At 45.7% G+C, this 23790-nt stretch overlaps 2 protein-coding genes across 7 annotated transcripts in view; one reads left to right on the forward strand and one right to left on the reverse strand.

Moving 5' to 3' along the window:
• The window catches only part of LOC132571225 (zinc finger protein 709-like), a 1224940-nt gene that overhangs the window by 327227 nt on the left and 873923 nt on the right, over positions 1-23790 (reverse strand). The window lies entirely within an intron of this gene.
• The window catches only part of LOC132571277 (zinc finger protein 420-like), a 166472-nt gene continuing 149070 nt past the window's right edge, over positions 6389-23790 (forward strand). Inside the window, exons 1-5 of one of the 6 annotated variants that reach the window (XM_060238032.1) lie at positions 6389-6451; positions 8091-8176; positions 9169-9295; positions 12888-12947; positions 16592-18392. In XM_060238032.1, the coding sequence (XP_060094015.1) occupies positions 8162-8176; positions 9169-9295; positions 12888-12947; positions 16592-18225 (1836 nt within the window). In that variant the 5' untranslated portion in view covers positions 6389-6451; positions 8091-8161 and the 3' untranslated portion in view covers positions 18226-18392. Of the gene's footprint in view, positions 6452-8084; positions 8177-9168; positions 9296-12887; positions 12948-16591; positions 18393-23790 lie in introns of those variants that run through there. The other 5 variants (XM_060238037.1, XM_060238034.1, XM_060238038.1 and 2 more) reach the window with 5 other exon arrangements.

The following is a 23790-nucleotide window of genomic DNA, read 5'->3' on the forward strand; positions in this document are numbered from 1 at the left end:
ACCCTATTCTTCAGGTCAACTTCCAAGCCAACCAATGGATCACTTTAATCTTCCTCAAATTCCTCTCTGAAGGGCTGGCAAAGTGGGTGAAGCTCCTGAATTCTGTGATGGTAACGGGATTTTATGAGCAAACTGTGAGTCTCCAGACAGGTGAAAAAGAAGATATTGGATTTATATCCCACCCTCCACTCTGAATCTCAGTCTCAGAGCAGCTCACAATCTCCTTTACCTTTCACCCCCACAATGACACCCTGTGAGGTAGGTGGGACTGAGAGAGCTTTCACAGAAGCTGCCCTTTCAAGGACAGCTCTGCGAGAGCTACTAACCCAAGGCCATTCTAGCAGCTGCAAGTGGAGGAGTGGGGAATCAAACCCGGTTCTCCCCGATAAGAGTCTGCACCAAACCACTACACCAAACTTGGGGGATCCCTTAGCTATCACAATTTCCATGAATTTGTCTACCCCTTCCTTAAAAGCCATCTCAGCTAATGGTATCACCGAAGGAACCCCCTAGGTTATAGCATATTGAATGATGTTCTCTTTTTTTAGTCCATCTTTAATCTACTGAACATATGAACATATGAACATATGAAGCTGCCTTCTACTGAATCAGACCCTCGGTCCATCAAAGTCAGTATTGTCTACTCAGACTGGCAGCGGCTCTCCAGGGTCTCAAGCTGAGGTTTTTCACACCTATTTGCCTGGACCCTTTTTAGGTGGAGATGCCAGGGATTGAACCTGGGACGTTCTGTTTACCAAGCAGAAGCTCTACCACTGAGCCACCATCCCTCCCCTACTCTCCATTAACCTCATCAGAGAAAGAGAAAGCTGTTGCTTCCCATTTCGTTTTGCATATAATTTGAATATAAAAATATAATGGAGAGCCAGCACAACAAAGTGGTAGGGTGTTGGATCAGGATCTAGGAGACCCAGTTCAAATCCTCACTCTGACATGGAAGCTTACTGGGTGACCTTAGACTAGTCACATCCCTTCAATGTGTTGTGGAAAGGAATGGGACCACGGGGTTTGCCACAGACAGGACATCCTTTCAGGGATACTCCCCTCCCCACAACTACCCTCTTGTGCCTTTTCAGTCCTGGAACAGGCAAGGACCTTCATATTCTTGTATTAACTCTGCCCCATTTTTACAACTGTTCTCTTATTTACTTAACTACTGTACTATTTCATAGAATCATATTGTTGGAAGGTACCTCCAGGGTCATCTAGTCCAACCCCCTGCACAATGCAGGAAATTCACAAATTCCTCCCCCCCTACCCCCATGACCCCTGTTCCATGCCCAGAAGGTAGCAACAACAACACCACAAAACCTCCAGGATCCCTTGCCTATCTGGCCAGGAGAAAAATTGCTGCCTGATCCCAAAGTGATGGTCAGCATTTGCCTGGGCGTGTAAGAAAGGGCCACAAGAACTAAGCACTGATGCAACCCTTCCTGCTCTCCTTCTTATGACCTGCCTAAATAAATAGAATCAGCATTGCCATCAGATGGCCATGTAGCCACTGTTTAAAAACCTCCAAAGCCAACCATCTCGTGAGGAAATCTGTTCCACTGAGGAACCACTCTGTCAGGAATCAGAGAATCATAGAGTTGAAAGGGACCTCTAGGGTCATCTAGTCCAACCCCCTGCTAAATGCAGGAAACTCACAAGTACCTCCCCCTCACTCACACATCCCTAGTGACCCCTGCTCCATGCCCAAAAGATGACAAAAACCTCCAGGATCCCTTGCCAAACTGGCCTGGAGAATAGTTGCTGACTGACCCCAAAGTGGCAATCAGCACTTCCTTGGGCATGTAAGAAAGGGCCACAAGAACTAAGCACTGATGCAACCCTTCCTGCTCTCCTTCTCATGATCTGTCTAATTCACAGAATCAGCATTGCTGTCAGTTGGCCATCTAGCCTCTGCTTAAAAACCTCCAAGGAAGGAGAGCCCACCAAATGTGACCATGTAAGGTGAGTCTGCCTTGGGCCCAAGAAGTCTGCTGCCAAGCGCAAGAGCTGGCACATATCCTGCAAGGGAACTGACAATGGGGGAGAGACCTAGAGACCACCAACCCAGTAACAACTGACAGAAAAATCGTCAGGGTCCCAGATCAAGGGGTTCAATGTAGACAAAGAATTTATTAAGTAGTTTGAACTACAGAGCAAGGACCTGTCCAGGCACTGAAAACAAGTTCTCCCTGATTGCTACTTTGACATAACTTTTTATAGGATAATATATGCCACCATTGGTAAGCTGGCAGTGATAAACCTATCATATACTAACACATCCACCTTTTCATTATTTCAGTTTCAAAAATAGCCACTAAAAGGAAGGACCCTACATTTATATATGGTTAGTACCATTAACCTACTTCATTATTTATCATTTATACAGCTAGATGAAAACCAGTCAGAACTGGCTTTGCAGTTAAGGTCATCAGCCTCCAGGTGGGGCCTGGAGATCTTTCGCTTTTAAAACTGATCTCCAGCTGGTAGAGATCAGGTCCCCTGGAGAAAATGGCTATTTTGAAAGGTGGACAGAGTTTCCATTTATACCTTGTGACTACTAGTCACTAAGAACATAAGAGAAGCCATGTTGGATCAAGCCAATGGCCGACCCAGTCCAACACTCTATCACATGATGACCAAAACCCAGGTGCCCTCAGGAGGTTCTCTGCATTTTACAGGTGCAGAGAAGCACACAGATTTAGAATGACTTCTACAATATTAGCTTCATCTAACTATTGCACCTTGCCTAATGGCTGTTATGGTGTTAAAAGCCCAGCCTTTGAGGGAAGAAGTGTGGACTGTGTGGGACAAATGAGACTTCCAGCTACTGAATTCTGATGTTCAATGTGGTTATAAGATACCTCAGAGTGAGAAATGCTTCAATTGGAGTAGGTTTAGGGAAATTAGTAATATGTGGACCTGTGGAACTCTGGCCTTCATGATGGTAACAATTTGCAATTTGTATAAGCTTTGGGTTTTTTTTCTAACAGGTATTTTCTGTATGTAAGAAACAGCCCAATGGTCTTTTTATGTAGTTGTAGCCCTGGTCAATGGTAATCAAGATAACCAGTTCCCTGGACTCAGACCAGTAGTAGGTGGCTGTCGTGGCTGGTTTAGGCTGGTGAATGGAGGAGCCTGTAGGCCTCAAGATAGGCTTTCCCTCACACACAGGTGGAAAACCAATTTCCCTGCAGGTCCACATTTCCCAAGCATCCTCCAAGCCTCAGGATTGGGCCTAGTGAAAATGGAGGGAAAAGCAACAGCCAATTGCTTTCCAGGAGGCATGAACAACCCAGGCAGGGATTAGCTAGGATTCTTGGAAATGTAGTCCGCTTGGGAAATTTATTGGGAAAAGGCTTCCTTGAGGCTTGCTCATTCTTCAGTGTTAGGCCTAGGAAGGACATCACTGTTCCCTCTAAGCTGAGTTAGTGTGAGCTAACTCAGCTTTTTAGCCTCCAGCTCACTCTTTTTTGTTTTAGCTGAGGAAAAATGGCCCCAGAGCAAACTAATTTATGCATTAGCTCACAACTTTAATGCTGGTAGCTCACAAAATAGAATTTTTTTGCTCACAAGACTCCACAGCTTAGCGAGAGCATTTGACATGACATCTGTAGTCTGAATAAAAGTTGCCATCTGTCTGTCTCTGTATCGTGGGATTTGCCACTTGTTTGGTCCATACAAAAGGGATAGAGAAGGTCTGATCTAGCAGTTGCCAAGGTCAGCTCCTGAAATTCAACCTTGGAAAGGGTAAAGTCCACCTCTCAAATTGGCCATTTATGGGGATACAACCCCCCCCCCCCAAATGATTATCATAGAGCATGATTTGGAGAGGGGAGGGACTTCAATGTGGTATAATGCCATGCAGAGTCCACCTCTCAAAATGGCAATTTTCTCCAGGTGAACTGATCTCTGCCACCTGCAGATCAGGAGATATCCAGGCACCACCTTTAGGTTGGCAACCCTGTTGGGTGTGTGGGACATCTTAATACAGGGGTGGCCAAACTTGCTTAACGTAAGAGCCACACAAAATAAACATCAGATGTTTGAGAGCCACGAGGTGTGAACATCAGATGTTGGAAGGAGGGAGGGAGGAAGGAAGGAGCTGGGCATATTTAGCCTGGAGAGGAGGCAGCTGAGAAGTGTTATGATCACCATCTTCAAGTACATATTGAGGATGGCGTGGAAATATTTTCTGTAGCCCCAGAAGGTAGGAACAGAACCAAGGAGTTGAAATTAAATCAGAAGAGTTTCTGACTCAACATTAGGAAGAATTTCCTGACCGTTAGAGCGGTTCCTCAGTGGAACAGGCTTCCTTGGGAGGTGGTGGGCTCTCCTTCCTTGAAGGTTTTTAAATAGAGGCTATGCTGATGCTGTGAATTTAGGGGGAGGCTATTTGTTAACTTCCTGCATTGTGCAGAGGGTTGAATTAGATGACCCTGGAGATCCCTTCCAGCTCTATGACTCTATGATGCCTGCTAAGGTTGTGGTGGGGGAGGTCACTGGGGAGACGTACAGCAAAGGGTCGAATGGTTCCATCCTTGTCCCAAGGCTCAGTGGATCAAGCTCCTTGACCTTGATTCCGTTCTCATGGCTCACATTTGCAGAAAGACAAAATAAGGCTGGTTACCAGCCTCCAGGAGGGGCCTGGATGTCCTCCTAGATCGGGGTCCTCAACCACTGGGCTGCGGACCAATACCGGTCCATGGCCTGCTAGCAACCGGGTCATGGAGCGAGGCAGAGACGCTGCACCATTCCCACCCGCCCAGGACCCGGGTGGATGAAAGAGGCAGCATGGCCTCACTCAGGTGATTGGCGGGTGTCTTTAAATGGGAAGGGGAGGCAGATTGGCCTTCTGCCGCCTGACCTCCTAGTGGGGAGGTGGCAGAGACAACCCCAGTCTCCCATTTAAAGACTCCCATGGGGGGCAGGGATGGGGCCAGGGTGTATGTGTGTGGGGGGGGTCTGGGGTGACAAAAACCCCAGAGCCGGTCCGTGGAAAAATTGTCTTCCATGAAACCAGTCCCTGGTGTCAAAAAGGTTGGGAGCCACTGTAACTGCTCCAATACAAAGACTGGGGCTGAGGTTTCTTTGTTCAAGCACCCCCCTTCCAGCCATATAGAGAAATATGTCCTCCTTCTGTCATGGGAAGAAGCAATAAGGAAAGCCCCTCTGCCCCCCCCCCCCCCCCAGATCCTCTTACAGCCCAGGAGGAGGTATATGTAATTTCCTGCAACCCAGGAGGCCGTACTTGTGAATTCCCTGCATTTCTGCATTCCAGCCTGGGGAGGTATTTGTCACCTTTCTGGAATCCAAGATCACTGCAGACGGTGACTGTAGACATGAAATTAAAAGACGTTTGCTCCTTGGGAGGACAGCTATGCAGAACCTGGCCAGTATAATAAAAAGTAGAGACATCACCCTGCCAACAAAAGTCCATATAGTCAAAGCGATGGTATTCCCAGTAGTAATGTATGGCTGTAGGAGCTGGACCATAAGGAAGGCTGAGCGCAGAAGAATAGATGCTTTTGAGATGTGGTGTTGGAGAAGAATCTTGAGAGTCCCTTGGACTGCAAGAAGATCCAATCAGTCAGTCCTAAGGGAAATCAACCCAGACTGTTCCCTGGAAGGTCAGATGCTGAAGCTGAAGCTCAAATACTTTGGCCACCAAATGAGAAAGGAGCACTCACTGGAGAAGATCCTGATGCTGGGAAAGACAGAAGGCAAAAGAAGAAGGGGATGGCAAAAGATGAGACGGCTGGACAGCTTTACTGATGTAACCAACACAAATTTGAGCAGACTTCAGAGAATGGTGGAAGACAGGAGGGCCTGGCGTGACTTGGTCCATGGGGTCGCAAAGAGTCGGACTCGACTGTGCGACTGAACAATAACAATTTGTGAACTGCCTGCATTGTGCAGAGGGTTGGACTAGATGTTCCTGGAGGTCCCTTTTATGATTCTAGGTGTTGAGAGCCTGTCTAAAGCCTCGCGATGCCCTAGAAAACAAGCGTAGAGCCAGCAAAAGACACCTCCCCCCCACAAAGACAACAGCCTCTCCCAGCAGCCCCTTCTTCCTCCTGGCTTCCTCCAGCCCCCCCTCCCCGCTGCCCCCTCCCCTCCCGGCTCCTGCTGCAGGAGGAATCCGCTGCCAGCCTCTTCTCCCCTAGCAAATGCAAAAAGCCCTTTTTGCAGGGAGAAGAGGCGGAAGCAGAAGGGAGGGCTGTGCAAAGGAAGGGGGGACGCACTTCCAGTCCCCCCTCCTGGCTGCCTCCGCCCCACAGAAGGGAAGGCCAGCGAGGCCCAAATCCTAGAGACGCCGCCAAGAAAGGGGAGTGGGGGGGGGAGGCTATTTCCTTCTGCACGGAGTCGGGGGGTGTGGGGTGGGGAGAGAATCGGCCTTTCTGGTTCTCGGGGGTGCAAAGCAGCATCAGCTCCTTCCTCCCGAGTGAGTCCAGGGTGGGGATCCCGGGGCTGGTTGTGGGGAGGCGAGGCTGGGACATCTGGGGAAGGGAAAGGAGGGGGGCAAAGGCAGACCCCGATCCAAGACAGGGAGGGAGAGTCGCCCCACTGCAGGGCCTGGGAGGGGGTGGCTTCTCCTTTGGGCACTCCTCTTTTTCTGCTGCTCCTCTTTGCAGCTGGCTGGGGAGGGTGAGATCCAGCCCCTTCCTGCATTGGGGGTGGGGTGGGGCTGGCCAGGGATTTAGAGTGGGAGGGAGGGAAGAAAGATAGGAAAGTTTGGGGTGGGGGGTGGGGGCGGTTGAGTGTCAAGGAAAGGCAGGCAAAAGAGGGGTGGTGGTTTTTCCCTGGGGGGGCCCTTAGGGACATACCCGGGCATGTTCTCTGCCAGGCAAGTGGCTGGTTCAAGAGTAAGAATTGCCAGGCAAGTGGCTGGTTCAAGAGTGGTGTCCCCCCCCCCCTTTCTTCCAGAGAGAGAAGTAAGCTGGTGGGTGCCCCAGTTCCTTGGTCTGAGTAGTGGTGGGGGAAGCCAGTTTGGTGTGATTTAAGTGTGTGGACTCTTATCTGGGAGAACTGGGTTTGATTCCCCACTCCTCCACTTACAGCTGCTGTAATGGCCTTGGGTTAGTCATAGCTATCGTGAAAGGGCAGCTGCTGTTAGAGCCCTCTCAACCCCACCCACCTCACAGGGTGTCTCTTGTGGGGGGAGAAGATCTAGAAGATTGTGAGCTGCTATGAGTCTCTGATTCAGAAAGAAGGGCAGGGTATAAATCTGCAGTCTTCTTCTTTTTCCGGTGACCAAATGATGCTTCTGTCATCTCTTAAAACCCTAGTTCTTAGTGGAGAGTATTCATGAGACTTTGATGTTTACTTTATTCTGAGGAGATCTGCCCACTGTGCTTCAATAAACTCTGTATGTAGTTGGAGTTAAATTACTGAATTGGAGTTATGGTTGCGGTGCAATGATGTCACCCAGAAGTGACATATTGCACCAGGCATGTCATGTGTGGACACTAGCAATTTGAGTGAAATTGGTTTTGTGCAGGGATACTCTAGCAAATTGGGGGGGAAACTCTATGGCACCATAGAGTTTACCTTCCAAATTGTTAGAGTGTCCGCACACCATGTACCTGGCACGATATATCACTTCCAGGTGATGTCATCACATATGACAGGGCTCTTTGGGGGTGGGGATTCCCTCAGCGGCCCACTCTGTGCCGGCAGGTTGGGGGCCCTGAAACCAGGGGAAACCCTACCCCCAGTGGGAGCTTGGGAAACTATCTGAGTTCCTTACTGGTTCAGCATGGCCCACTGGGGCAAAAACAGAGCTGGAGTTTAAACTTGGATTGTCTCCTTCCCCTTATATTCCATATAGAGAAATATGAGGATTCTAGAATGAAATTTTCTTTGGTTCAAAGCCTCAGTGCAAAAGCTTAAGTCCAGATTAAGTCCGCCTCTTTCATCGGCCCAGAGCAAACAAAGAATTTATAAAATTCTAGGTCAGTCCAGGCAAGGAGTACTCAGCATCAGTGTTGAAATCACCAAGTTCTGCATCACCTTTCCCAAGGTTTATCCGAGACTGGAGTGTAGCAAAAAGGGTTTCCCTCCATCTTTTTTCTCTCTCCCAGGCAGCAGCAGAAAGACACCTCTGATGCTTCCTCCCCTGTCTCCTCTGTGAGGTGAAGGGAAAAGAGCTGCCATGAAGCCTTTTCAGGTAATGGTGGGGACAGGGGTGGGGTGGGGGGAGGTCTCACTGGGCAGTTGGACAGTTTCTTACCCTTGGTTCTGGTCGCTGCCTATCAGAGTCAAGTAGTCATTTTATTGGCCAATGACCATTGTGGACTCAATATTAAAGGAGTTCATACAAGAACCAGCATGAAAAACATTGTGCCAGACAGGTTCTAACGGTTTTTAAAAGGGGATTGCCATCTGTTAAAATATAATAACATTTATCTGGGAAAACTTGTAAAAATTCAACAAACAAGACAAGAACTATGGCAAACTTAGAACCATTTTTAGCTTATACACTGTATTTTTAGCGTATACACTTATAGACTGTAAGAGAAAACTGGTACCAATATATACTCAGATGTTGATTTCGAACTCATACATTTAAACATCTTCATACATTTATAAAAACTCAGACCTTAATGTAATATAATATTCATAGAATTTATATATCCAAACGCTGCCTAATTATATCAGTGCTTATCTTGGCTTAGCCATATTTTCCTCATCTTAAAGATTAGCCTAACCTCTCCAAATCTCTAGGAATTTTCCAAGCTACAACAGTCAACTCTAGTGGGGGGCTAGTTTTGAGTTTGAGGAGGGTGATCAAGGGTTTTTTTGTAGCAGAAAGGCCTTTGCATATTAGGGCGCACACCCCTGATGTAGCCAATCCTCCTGGAGCTTTCAGTAGGCCCTGTAATAAGAACCCTGTAAGCTCTTGGAAGATTGGCTACATCAGGGGTGTGTGGCCTAATATGCAAAGGAATTCCTGCTACCAAAAAAAAAAAAGCCTTGGGGGTGATATAAGAAGGTTGGGCAGAATCCTAGTTTGTAAGACACGATGGCTGGGAGATGGCCTCTCTCCCCCAGAAAATACAAAGGCCAGAAGATCCAGAACTGCCTGTGAAATAAACAGTGTAAGGCAGCAACCCACTGGGTTCATGACAGCTAGAAAGAACTGCATTCTTCTTCTTCCAGGGCCCAGTGTCCTTTGATGAGGTGGCCGTGTATTTCACCAAAAAGGAGTGGATCCTGTTGAGCCCAGCCCAAAGAGTTCTCTACAAGGAAGTCATGCTGGAGAATTTTGGAAACGTGGCCTCTCTGGGTAAGGCTTCGTTTTTCCTTGTCTCACATCGTGATGCTGTGAGGTGTGACTATGACTCTGTGTTCATGGTCATGAAATCACTGTTGAGGAGGGTCACGGTTAGGCCCTTTTAGCAAGCTCTGCCAACCCATTTACAGCTCTGGCCAGGGCCCAGGGTTCTCCTTACACAGAAGGGAGGTGTCAGTCCTATCCCTGTTTGCTCAGTAAACAGTCCATTGGGTTCAAAATGGTGCAGTTTATTAAAGTATCAGGAAAGCAAATAAAATAAAAAAAAGATAGTGACTCTACATTTGGCTTGAGTCAAGACTGAGGCCTATGGCTCAAGCATACAGTTTACACTTTGCAGAAGTGCGCGAATGCAAAAGCTTCCTAGCCCCACCCCTCTCGGTTCCCATAGTCCAGAGCAAGTAGTGGTTCTCATGGCTCAGGCTGGGGCACCATCATTTCCCAAGGTACAGTTCTTGTTTACCACGTTCCCGCAAGCAGGCAAACACTTATAACAGGCTAAACCAGGGGTGTCGAACTCATTTGTTGTGAGGGCCGGATCTGACATAAATGAAACCTTGTTGGGCCAGGCCATGTTGGGTTGGGCCGAGCCATGTTGGGCCGGGCCATGTGGGTGCCTCTTTAAGATTAGGTAGCAGAGATGTAAACTTTATAAAGGACACAAACAAATTAAATATATATATATTTTTAAACTTAAAACGTTAGCACTCATTGATCTTAAGAGTGTTCTTTGTATTTCTCCCATGGGATCCAGGGAACTGGGCAAAGGAAGCTCTGGCTCTTTACTTCCTTTCTCAGGGGACTGAGGGGGGAGGAGCCTCAGCCTACAGAAGGAAGAAAGGCTTGGCTCAGTGGCTCCGCTGTGCAATTGAGCAAGCCTTGCGAAGCAAGCTATTATGTAGAAGGAAGCAAGATATAGGGAGAAGGAAGCAGATGACAGCCAGTTGCTTGGGGGCTTGATAGGAGCCCTCTGGGGGCCTGATTTGGCCCCCGGACCACATGTTTGACACCCCTGGGCTAAACGAAAAAAATGAAGTCCCTGTGCAAGCACCAGTTGTTTCCGATTCTGGGGTGACATTGCTTTCACAACATTTTCATGGCAGACTTTTTACGGGGTGGTTTGCCATCACCTTCCCCAGTCATCTGCACTTTTCCCCCAGCAAGCTGGGGACTCATTTGACTGACTATGGAAGGCTGAGTCAACCTCAAGCTACCTGAAAACCCAGCTTCCACCAGGGATCGAACTCAGGTCGTGAGCAGAACTTAGGACTGCAATACTGCAGCTTTACCACTCTGCGCCCCAGGGCTGTGGCTAAACAATAGGTGGTGATTATTGTCAATATAGAGCATCAGGGCTTTTTTTTGAGCCGGAACGCACAGGCTAGCTTGGCACAAGGAGTTGTGGCCTAATATGCAAATGAGTTCCTTCTGGGCTTTTTCTACAGAAAAGCCCTGTGTGAAACAATGGTGATGTCAGGGGACATGGCCTAACATGCAAATTAGTTCCTGCTGGGCTTTTTCTACAGAAAAGCCCTGTGTGAAACAATGGTGATGTCAGGGAACATGGCCTAACATGCAAATGAGTTCCTTCTGGGCTTTTTCTACAGAAAAGCCCTGTGTGAAACAATGGTGATGTCAGGGAACATGGCCTAACATGCAAATGAGTTCCTTCTGGGCTTTTTCTACAGAAAAGCCCTGTGTGAAACAATGGTGATGTCAGGGAACATGGCCTAACATGCAAATGAGTTCCTTCTGGGCTTTTTCTACAGAAAAGCCCTGTGTGAAACAATAGTGATATCAGGGGACATGGCCTAACATGCAAATTAGTTCCTGCTGGGCTTTTTCTACAGAAAAAAGGACCTGTGGCACTCCTTTTTAAATAACGTGCCCAAGAGCCTTGACCTGGATAGCCCAGGCAAGCTTGATCTCACCCCATCTTAGATGCTAAGCAGGGCCAAACCTGGCAAGTATTTGGATGGGAGGCTCCAAAGAATACCAGAGTCAGGAGGCAGAGGCAGGCTGTATCAAGCCACTTCTCTGAACATCCTCCATGCCCGAGCAGGAGTTGCCAGAGGTCGCCAGGCACAGGGCACAAACACACACCAATGCAAAAATATTAAAACAGCAGGTCCAAGAGAGTGGAGGTCTATGCGGGACTGTCCCGCATAGACAGAGAACCACTATCAGTATCGAAAGTTATAAAGTATTATTTATTTATTCCTGTGAATTTATATTCCACCCTTTCCCATAAGGGCTCAGGGTGGATTCCAGCATGTCAAAGAGTTAAAACCAGCAATACACCAATAAACAAACATAAAACAATTGAACAGTTAAAACATATTAAAAGTTAAAACAGTTGAGCAATACCTCAGATTTAACTTCAGTTAAGGCAGCGTGGATAAGGCAGACACGTTCACGGCTTAGGGGTCCGAAGAATGTCAGCTATGTCAGCCCGATTTCCTCCAGTCCAGATGGTAATCAGCGTTGGGAGGCCAGTTAGATGGTGTAGCGAAATAAGGACGCCCGCTCGCCTCAGCCAAAGGCCTGGTGGAACAGCTCCGTCGTACAGACCCTCCGGAATGGCGACAGATCTGGGAGGGCCTGGACCTCCGTAGGGAGCTGATTCCATCAGTATTTATTTAAAAGGAAATGTTCATTGGCATACCCTCAGTGTGGCACCAGGTTGAGGAAGGGATCGGAAGAAAAGGGTAAAAATGCAATTTTTAAATCCCTCTCTCTGTACTAGTCAATTTAACTAGTATGTTAAATTGAAGTCAGATTGCTTAACTTAGAAAGTCACCAGCTGTGCTGTAGAATTTTCATTACTTCAAAGCCACTTTCAAGAGTGCATGCCAGCACATAGCGATGGCTGCCTCACAGAGACCTTAACTTAAGAGTTTTGTCTGCCTTGACAAAATCAGCAGAAAGCACAGTCTCCTTCTAGCTGTCACGGGTTCTATCCTTTCTGCCACTGAGCAGGTCAAAGAAGCTTTTCCTGTAGTCCCCAAGAGTTTCTTCCTGAAGTCACTCTAGTATTTACTTCCTCCAAATCTCTGTTCCCTTCCCAAGATCGCCTGTCTGGCTGGGGTGGTGGGGTGGAGGACTGGACCATCCTATTGGCTCTTGCTAGATGTATGAGCATTTCTAAAAGGTTGGCTTAAGTGAAGCTGGAAAACAGTTGAGTTGACTTCTCCCCTCTAGCCTGTTCTCTGCATAGAGATAATTAAAAAAAAACACACACACACACAACCTCACAGTGAAGTTGTGTTCAGCTCAAACTTTGAAAGAAAAAAAATGCAGCATCTCACAGTTGCCTATTGTGTCATGAGCAATATTCCCTCTAAGCTGTGAAGTCTTATGAGCAATAATTCTGCCTTGTGAAGCTACTGGCATTAAAGTTGTGAGCTACTGCATAAATTAGTTTGTTCTGGGGCCATTTTTCCTGAGTGAAGATAAAAGTTTGTGAGCCAGGGCTAGCTCACAGTAACTCAGCTTAGAGGGAACACCGGTCATGAGGAGGAATAGAGTTCAGCTAGCTTGGAATTTCTGAATTATAATCTTGTCCTTTTTTCCCCTCTGATAAAAGGATCTGTGACTGCCAAACCTGACCTCATATCTTGGCTGGAAGTAGAAGACAAAATCCATGGTGAGAAGTGATTTTAACTATGCACACACGATATGGGTCAATGTGTTCAAGGCAGGAGAAAGAGATTGGGTTTCGAGATACTCCCAATGATTGTGCCATGGAGCAGAATTGTTGCTCACGAGACTCCACAGCTTAGAGGAAACATTGGCTGGAAGGGTGGTACAGCGGAAAGCCATATTGGCGGACTGGAGACCCAGCAATGCAGGGCAAGGGAAATAATCCTGCATCGCTTGACCACTGCAGACAAGGTTGTCCCCTTGTGCTGGACCCAGGGCTTTTTTGTAGCAGGAACTCCTTTGAATGTTAGGCCACACACCCCTGATGTAGCCAGTTCTCCAAGAGCTTACAGTAGGCCCTGTAAGAAGAGCCCAGTAAGCTCTTGAAGGATTGGCTACATGAGAGGGGTGTAGCCTAATATGCAAAGGAGATCCTGCTACAAAAAAAGCCCTATTATAACAAAAGGAAAAAACCAATAAAAATAACAACTGTTGATACAAGTCTTGGCTTGCTGCTCTATATTTTGAAACAAACAATTTATTATCAATATTGGCAAAAAACCCCACTACACACTAGATGCCAGATTTTAGCAACATTGGCAAAATTACAATAGAGGGTTGATGTTACAGTAACAACAGCAGCAATGGATTGTCTAGGTAACTATCCATTTCATTTGCCTTCTTCAGGCTGCAGTACACTAGGTAAAGTGTATTGAATTCAATAATGGAATACCCAGTATTTCCTTCAAATTTATATTTAGACACTCTCCAGCTTTTACAATTGTTGTATAGAGCCTCCGAGATCAACAGTCTTCCATTAGGGGTTACCCTTTGTCAGATTCAAAATATCTCTGTTTAGCATTATAATTTGAGGCTACTTGTGTGGAATTATATATTGAGGCTACTTTCCAAGAATACATATTCAAATGAAGACAACAGTGTGCATCATTAAGAGACTGCTTGAGTAAAGAGACTGCTTAGCTGAAGGACTTTATTGTAAAAGGAATTTTTGTAACAAGGACAGTGGCAGTATATCAAATATTGTATGCATTTGTTGAATATATTTCTGTGTCCACTGTGTATTCTTTGTAGCAGGGGTGGCCAAACTGCGACTCAGGAGCCATATGTGGCTCTTTCACACATGTTATGTGGCTCTCCAAGCCACCACCACCCCATTGGCTAATTTGGAGAAGGCATTTGTCTCTTTAAATCACTTCTCCAGTGGCTTGGATAATGCATTTAAAGATGTTTCCTTTCCACCTCTCCCTTCCATCCTTCCTTTGGCTCTCAAACACCTGATGTTCATGTCTTGTGGCTCTCAGACATCTGACATTTATTCTATGTGGCTCTTAAGTTAAACAAGTTTGGCCACCCCTGCTTTGTAGCATCATTGAACACAGTTTTTTGGGTTTGTTTGATGGAAGACAGTTGATCTCTGAGGCTCCAACTGCAACTGTCTATACAACAATTGTAAATTCCTTCCTCCCTCCCTCCCCTGACATAATGTCTTCAGCTTTCAAACATCTGACATTTATTCTGTGCAGCTCTTACGTTAAGCAAGTTTGGCCACTCCTCATTTGACAGCTTTCTGCTGGTGGTTCAGCTCACACTGAATTGAAGGTGATATTATTTTCAAGGCTGGCATCTCTTTTTGAATGTCAATGTGACCCTTTCATTTTTTTTAAGTGTCAGAGCTGAATCCTTTGTGTGGACCCCTCTACCTTTATTGTACTGCAGTGGTAGGGTAACAATGTGGAGCCAGTTTGGTGTAGAGGTTCAGTGCGCGGACTCTTATCTGGGAGAACTGGGTTTGATTCCCCACTCCTCTGCTTGCAGCTGCTGGAATAGCTTTGGGTCAGCCATAGCCCTCACAGAGCTGTCCTTGAAAGGGCAGCTTTTGGGAGAGCACTCTGCTTTGCGAGCAGAAGTTCCCAGGTTCAATCTCCAGTTAGAAGGAGCAGGCAGAAGGTGGTGGGAAAGACAGGCTAATGGCCTGATTCAGTATAAGGCAGCTTCAGGTGAATTTTTGGATTCATGTAAGCCCCACCTACCTCACAGGGTGTCTGTTGTGGGGAAGGAAGGTAAAAGAGATTGTGAACTGCTCCAGGATTCAGAATGAAGGGCAGTATATAAATCCAACATCTTCTTATATTCTGACCTTGTGGAGTGCCCTTCAGAGGATAGGTCAAGTCATTCCCAGTTTGGTGTAGTGGTTATGTGTGCGGACTCTTGTCTGGAAGAATCGGGTTTGATTCCCAACATCTCCACTTGCACCTGCTGAAATGGGTCAGCCATCACTCTGGCAAAGGTTGTCCTTGAAAGGGCAGCTGCTGTGAGAGTCCTCTCAGCCCCACCCACCTCACAGGGCGCCTGTTGTGGGGGAGGAAGACAAAGGAGATTGTGAGCCTCTCAGACTCTGAAATTCGGAGTGGAGGGTGGGATATAAATCCAATATCATCAACTTCTGCCCGGCCTAGCGAGGAGGAACTTCGTTGGTCAAACATGTCAGGCTAAAACCCACCTCAGTTCTGAGTTTCTGACATTCTTCATTGACTTGAGAGAAGCAAATAATCCGTGACCTATATCCCTCAACTCATTGGCTTCTTGCTTCCTTTTCATTTGCAGTTTAATTTAATTTTTGGATTTATATACTGCCCTGTCTTGCAAGCGGGCTCTGGGTGGCTTACAACAATAAAATCAAACAAGAGTTAAAATAACATCATAAAAACCGGAGTTGCAAAATCAGGAACAGCGCAATAAACAATCTTATAGACATAAGCAGCAGAACTACCCAACAGCATGTGGCTGATGACTAACAGTATGACATAAACACTATAATGGTGAAATGCTGGAGGAAGTGATGGTTTTCAAAGGATGCCCACTGGATTAATTAAATGCCTGGCGGAAGAGCCCCGTCTTTCAGGTCCTGCAAAATCTCGATGAGTCCTGCAGTTTGTGGCAGGGGAGGAGTAACTTTCCCAAGGAAATGCTATTTCTCTTTTTCTGCCATAAACAATTGATCTTTCAGTGCAGTGCAGGATGTTACAGGATCACATTCCCAAGAAGACCTGAAAGTGTGTCTAGATGAGAAGTCTTTAAATTCATGCACTTTCTAGAAGAGCTAACTTATTCCATTCCCTAATGCAGGGGTGTCAAACACATTTGTTATGAAGGCCAGATCCGACATAAGTGAGACCTTGTCAGGCCGGGCCATGTGTGTCATAAAATGTAACGCCAGGTAACTGAGATATAAACTTTATAAAGGACACAGACAAACACCATTAATTTTTTAAAAAAACCTTAAAATAAAGCATGCTTAAAGTATTAGTACTCTTGCAATATTGTGGTCTGTATCAAAGCAGGCTCTCCCTCTGCGCCACTTCCTCCCTAAGAGAGGAGCCTCAGCCAATAGGGAAAAAAGAGATTTTGCTCTGTAGCTCCTGTGCAACTGAGAAATCCTGGCAAAGCAAGCTGTAACACAGAAAGAACCAAGAGAGAGGGAGAAGGAAACAGAGTTGCTTACAGGCCTGATAGGATTCCTCCGGGGGCTTTATCTGGCTCCCGGGCCTTACGTTTGACACCCCTGCCCTAATGTTTGTGCTCCATATTCCCATAATGTTCATGCTGGGTTTCTTTTTCTTTCTTCAGGAAGTGCAGAAAGAATGCGAACAGGGAAGAAAAAATATAAATGCCTGAAGTGTGGGAAAAGCTTCAGTCACAGTTCAAGCCTTGCTTACCACCAAAAGGTACACACAAGGGAGAAACCATATCAATGCTTGGAGTGCGGGAAAAGCTTCAAGAGCCGCGCACATGTTATTTCTCATCAAAGAATTCACAGAGAGGAGAAACCATATAAATGCCTGGAGTGTGGGAAAAGCTTTAGGAGAAGTCCAAGTCTTCTTTCTCATCAAAGAATTCACACAGGGGAAAAACCATATACATGTCTGGAGTGCGGAATAAGCTTCAAAAGTAGTCCAAATCTTACTTCCCATCAAAAAATTCACACAGGGGAGAAACCTTATAAATGTCTGGAGTGTGGGAAAAGCTTCAGTCGAAGTCACCACCTGACTTCCCATCAAGGAATTCACACAGGCAAGAAACCATATACATGCCTGGAGTGTGGGAAAAGCTTCAATAGTAGTCCAACTCTTACTATCCATCAAAGAATTCACAGAGGGGAGAGACCATATAAATGTCTGGAGTGTGGGAAAAGTTTCAGTCAGAGTTACAGCCTTACTTCCCATCTAAGAATTCACACAGGGGAGAAACCATATAAATGCCTGGAGTGTGGGAAAAGCTTCAGTCGGACTGACCACCTTACTTCCCACCAAAGAATTCACACATGCGAGAAACCATATAAATGCCTGGAATGTGGGAAAAGCTTCAAGAGTAGTCAAAGTCTTACTACTCATCAAAGAATTCACACAGGGGAGAAACCATATAAGTGTCTGGAGTGTGGGAAAAGCTTCAGTCAGAGTTATAACCTTACTTCGCATCAGAGAATTCATACAGGGGAGAAACCATATACATGCCTGGAGTGTGGAATAAGCTTCAGTCGGAGTGATAATCTTACTTCCCATCAAAGAATTCACTCAGGGGAGACATCATATAAATTCCTGGAATGTGGAAAACTCTTGTGTTATAATTTAACCCTTGCTTGCAACCAAAGTAATCGTGCAAGAGAGAAACCATATAAATGCCTGGAGTGTGGAAAAAGCTTCAGTCGGAGTGACACCCTTTCTTCTCATCAAAGTATTCACACAGGGGAGAAACCATATAAATGCCTGGAGTGTGGAAAAAGATTCTGTTACAATTTAACCCTTGTTCGCCATCAAAATATTCACACTGGGGAGAAACCCTATAAATGCCTACAGTGTGGGAAAAACTTTAGGAGTAGTTCAAGTCTTACTTCTCATCAAAGAATTCACACAGGGGAGAAACCCTATAAATGTCTGGAATGTGAGAAAAGCTTCAGTCGGAAGGACAAGCTTTCTTCCCACCAGATTGTTCACACAGGGGAGAAACCATATAAATGTATGGAGTGTGGGAAAAGCTTCTGCCGAAAAGACAGCCTTAAATCCCATCAAAGAATTCATACAGGGGAGAAACCATACAAATGCCTGGGGTGTGGGAAAAGCTTTAGGTGTAGTACAAATCTTACTTCCCATCAAAGGATTCACACAGGAGAGAAACCATATAAATGCCTTGAGTGTGGAAAAAGCTTCCGTCAGAAGACACACCTTATGTCCCATCAAAAATTTCATACAGGACAGAACCCATAAAAAATGCCTGGAATATGGGAAAAAACTTTGGGCAAAAAGATCAGTTATCTTCCCATGAAAGATTCTACACAGCAAATAAACTGAATAAATGTCTGGAGTGTGGAAGAAACCTCAGTAAGAGTGGTAACCTTACTCCCTATTGAAAAATTAATATGAGGAGAAATGATAGAAACACATGGGAGTCTCAAGATGAATTCAGTTACAAAATCAGAAAGCAGTGCAATAAAACTGTGTAATATATACAGTACTTAATGCAGTAAAAGTGGTTAAAATTTTCCCATGCTTCAATCCACAGTCTTAATCTCATCGTGAAAATCTCCTCTTAAACCATTCTGTTTCACATTTTCTGTGGAATGCTAAAATTGTGGAAGCCTTTCTGACTTCATTAGCCATTCCTACAAGTGGCAGCCATAGGAGAATCCTTTTCTGTGTGTCACTGTCCGTCTCACCATTATCTTTACTAAAACGAGCAGTGATCATAGCAGATCAAAGCGAGAGCTCTAGTACCATTGATCTGTAAGATGTAGGCCCTGAAAGACTGTAGACAACAGCAAGGACTGTGAAATGAACTGATGTTCTGAACAATCTCCCAAGGGACAACTCGGTATCATATGCATTCTTTGCCTGACCCTGAGTAGTAATCAAGTAGTAGCATTCTGTACCAGCTGGGGATTCTGACTTTAAGGAAAGACCCATTTAGAATGCATTGTAGTAGTTGGGCTGCCTGGTTACTGTGGCTTTGGTTTTCCATTTGTGTATTGAATGCCATTTTAAGTATTCATGAGGCTTTGATGTTCACTTTATTCTGAGGAGATCTGACTATTGTGCTTCAGTAAACTCTGTATGTAGTTGAAATTGAATTACTGAATATGCTTTATGGTTGCCAAGTCCCCACTGGCTGCCAGCGGGGGACTTTTTTCGCATGCGCACAGCACGTGCGGTGCAATGACTTCGCCCAGAAGTGACATATTGCACCGGGCATGTCGTGTGGGGACGCTCTAGCAATTTGAGGGAAACTGGTTTTGTGCAAGGATACTCTATCAAATTAGGGGGAAACTCTATGGCACCATAGAGCTTCCCCTCCAAATTGCTAGAGGGTCCTCAAGCCATTTACCTGGCACAATATGTCACTTCCAGGTGATGTCATCACACCACACATGATGGGGCTACTTGGGGGTGGGGATCCCCCCAGTGGCCCACTCTGTGCCAACGGGTTGGGGGCCCTGAAACCAGGGGAAACCCCACCCTCAGTGGGAGCTTGGGAAACCTTATCAGAATTCCTTACTGGTTCAGCATGGCCCACTGGGGCAAAAACAGAGCTGGAGTTTTAACTTGGATTGTCTCCTTCCCCTTGTATTCCATATAGAGAAATATGAGGATTCAAGAATGAAACTTTCTTTAGTTCAAAGCCTCAGTGCAAAAGCTTAAGTCCAGATTAAGTCCGCCTCTTTCACAGGTCCAGAGCAAACAAAGAAGTTATAAAATCCTAGGTCAGTCCAGGCAAGGAGTACTCCGCGTCAGTGTTGAAATCGCCAAGTTCTGTGTCACCTTCCCCAAGGCTTATCCTAGAACAGGGGTGGCTAAACTGCAGCTCAGGAGCCACATGTAAAAGAACAATGGCAGCACAATATATAAACTACAAAAATATTGTGCAAAAATATTGTGCAAAAATACTCTTGACTAGTATATACAAAATTAAGTAACATATTATATCATATAATAAACAGCCTACACAAGTAGACATATATTCATATTCATCCAGTAGAAGTTAAAGACAAACAAGAGTCTCGAAAACAGTCTTACAGGGAGGACCCCACACAGTCTCTTAATATTCCAAACAGAGTACAAAGACTCAACAATAAAGTTCCACAGGAGTCCCTCCGTTGTTTGTTGACTTCTGAAGGAAAAATTCTTGCCTTCACGCAAACTCCGGCTTTGATTGCGTTCCGCTGCTCCTGCAGCTTCCTTGTAAGGCAACTGAAAGTTCCAGCCAAGTTCTCTCTCAAACGCCCAAAACCCAATGGCCAAATCCCAGACTCTATCAGGAGATTCACCAGCAGGGCCAGAACTCTGGAAGTCCTCCCACTGTGGCCACCCATAGACCAAGAATACAGAGCATCACTGTCCTATGTTGGAAGTGGAGGCCTTTGCACTGTCTCTCAGCCTCAGAGTTCAGAGGGGGATGTCAAAGAGAGGACACAGAACATCCTTCCTTTCTTGTCTGCTGCTATCCCTTTGAAGTGTAGATTGCTACTCTCAGGGAAGTTCCTTCCTTCCAGCTTGATGTCGCTCTCTCACACACACACTTTGTCACACTCTCCCTCTTTGTCATCATGAGAGCAGGACACGTCTTGTAATCTCTGTTTATCCAGCTAGTTGGATTAGATACATATCTCCCATTTTTCCTATCTAGAGAATGGAGTTCCTATAATACTCCCTATTAATTTGAAATCTCAAAGAAGTCTCCATATACTTTTTGTTTCATGATTGCACGCATGCCGCCTCATCTAACCACATGGCTTTTGCTGTGCTTACAGGCTAGTTGTTTATTATTTTTATTATTTTATTTTATTTCTATCCCGCCCATTCCCCCATTGGGGGCTCAGAGCAGAGTATAGCAAATAGAAATAAAATCACAATAAATCATAATAAAACCAATTACAACATTCATCAAAGTGCAGCAAGATGATTCAGCAAGATGACATGACAGCAAGGTGGTATAGCACAAAATAGAACCACAATACAGCATCACAGTACAGTACCGCAGTAGAGCAGCAGAGCAGTAGTGGGGAAGCCAACCGATCGATAAATAGATGCCCGCTGCCTCATCCAAAAACCTGTTGGAACAGGTCCATTTTGCAGGCCCTACGAAAGGCCAGTAAGCCAGGTAGGGCTCGGATCTCCATAGGGCGCCGATTCCACCAGGTCAGGGCCAGGACTGAGAAAGTACTCTGCTAATCTAAAGGGATATAAAAAATACCAACACCCCAGACATCTATACCTTGACTATGAGCCATATGACCTCTGCTCCATATGTTTCTACCATCCCTTCTGTGCTTGTAGCTTCTTGTGGCAGTGAATTCCACATGTTAATTACGCTTTGGGTGAAGGACTTCCTTCGATCTGTTCTAAGCCTAGGAGTCCTTACATTGTGAGAAAGGCAGAAAAGGACATCTTCCTCTACCTTCTCTGTCCCCTGCATAATTTTGTAAGCCTCTATCATGCTTACAAAATTATGCCAATTTGGTGTAGTGGTTAAGTGTGCGGACTCTTATCTGGGAGAACCAGGTTTGATTGCCCACTCCTCCACTTGCAGCTGCTGGAATGGCCTTGGGTTAGCCATAACCAAGGAGATGTCTTTGAAAGGGCAGCTGCTGTGAGAGCCCTTTCACCCCACCCACTTCACAGGGTGACTGTTGTGGGGGGAGAAGATGTAGGAGATTGTAAGCCGCTCTGAGTCTCTGATTCAGAGAGAAGGGCGGAGTATAAATCTGCAGTCATCTTCATCATCATCATGTCAGTCCCTCGATCATCTTTTTTCCAAGCTGAAGAGCCCTGACCTCTTCAAACTTTCTCCATGGAGAAGCAGAAACAATCTTCTTCCCCACACACATTGAGAGAGGGAAACAGAATGGAGACATATCGTTGCCTGGTTTCAGCACCTTATCAGTACATGATAAGGAGAGGGAACTGTTCCTCTTGGCAGCAGAGGACAGAACTTAAGTTAAGGGTGGAATGGTAACAGCTGGGTAGAAGGAAAAATGTTTTTACAGTCAGAGTTCAACAAGGAATCAGCTAGCTAGGGAGGTGGTGAGTTCCCCTTCACTGGCAGTCTTGAAGCAGCTGCTGGACAAACATCTGTCAGGGACAATCTAGGCTGATCCTACAGTGAGCAGGGGGTTGGACGAGATGGCCTGTTTGGCCCCTTCCAAATCTATGATTCTATTAGTCACATAGATATCATTATGCACCTGTGGCACATAGAGACAGAAGAGATATACAGACATGGTTATTCTCTCTCTCTCCCCCCCCCCCCTCTCTCTCATACACTCACATCCACCCCTTACATCTCATAAGAACATAAGAGAAGCCATGCTGGATCAGGCCAACGGCCCATCAAGTCCAACACTCTGTGTCACACAGTGGCAAAATTTTTTATATACACACATACACTGTGGCTAATAGCCACTGATGGACCTGTGCTCCATATTTTTATCTAAACCCCTCTTGAAGGTGGCTATACTTGTGGCCGCCACCACCTCCTGTGGCAGTGAATTCCACATGTTAATCACCCTTTGGGTGAAGAAGTACTTCCTTTTATCCGTTTTAACCTTTCTGCTCAGCAATTTCATCGAATGCCCACGAGTTCTTGTATTGTGAGAAAGGGAGAAAAGTACTTCTTTCTCTACTTTCTCCATCCCATGCATTATCTTGTAAACCTCTATCATGTCACCCCGCAGTCGACGTTTCTCCAAGCTAAAGAGTCCCAAGCGTTTCAACCTTTCTTCATAGGGAAAGTGCTCCAGCCCTTTAATCATTCTAGTTGCCCTTCTCTGGACTTTCTCCAATGCTTGCTCCCAGCTTGCTTAAAGTCTCCCAGCTTGCTTCAAGTCTTAGACTTCGAAGGAGTCTCAGAGGCCATCTACACTCCACCCCAGTATTCCCTTTGAGCTGAGTTAGTGAGGGCTAGATCACAGTTTTTTAGCCTTCAGCTCACACATTTTTGTCTTAGCTCAGGAAAAATGGCCCCAGAGCAAACTAATTCATGCAGTAGCTCATGGTTTTAATGCCAGTAGATCACAAAGGAGAATTTTTGCTCACAAGACTCCACAGCTCAGAGGGAGTATTGCTGTACTCCCCAATTCCATGCAGGAAGTCCAAAGCCAGATTAGGATCCTGTGAATTTAGGGGGAGGTATTTGTGAGTTTCCTTCATGGACTTCCTGCATGGAATTGGGTTGGACTAGATGACCCTGGAGGTCCGTTCCAACTCTATGATTCTATGATTCTAGATGGCTGTCATCCACCTCTCCAGCTCTTTGGTTCCATGACCCCTGATGTTGCCTTACCCCTGTGCATGGTCCGGCTTGTCCATCAGGAAAGAGTCTCTCGCGTTCTTGTTAAGAAGATGTGACGGACTAAAACAAAGGGTGATTTTGCAAAAATGGCAGAGAGAAAAGAGTGGCTATGATTGACAGCTCTTTTCCTAGCTCTCCCATTGGTTGGAACATGGCCACAAAGTTCTGAAGGGGGAGTTGGGTTTTGACAGTTGTGGTGGTTAAAAGAAAAAAAAAAGATTCCTGGGAGAGAGACACTTGGGAGGTGTTTCAGGGAAGATCTCGAGGGGAGTGCCAAAGAGAGTGCGGTGCCAAAACACAATATTCACCCGAATGTCCAAAAAGTATTTGCTTATTCCCACCGGGCTATTTCCAATCAATTTTGTTATTTTATTTAATTTTCTAATTAAAGTCCCCAGTGCCTTTTCTGCTATTTCTGGAGAAAGTGATGGGAAAACCCTTCCTGAACAGAGGTAATTAATAGGGGTCTGTCGCATTTGGTGGTAATG

This window comes from Heteronotia binoei, chromosome 5 (genome assembly GCF_032191835.1).
Source record: "Heteronotia binoei isolate CCM8104 ecotype False Entrance Well chromosome 5, APGP_CSIRO_Hbin_v1, whole genome shotgun sequence".
Lineage (NCBI taxonomy): Eukaryota > Metazoa > Chordata > Lepidosauria > Squamata > Gekkonidae > Heteronotia > Heteronotia binoei.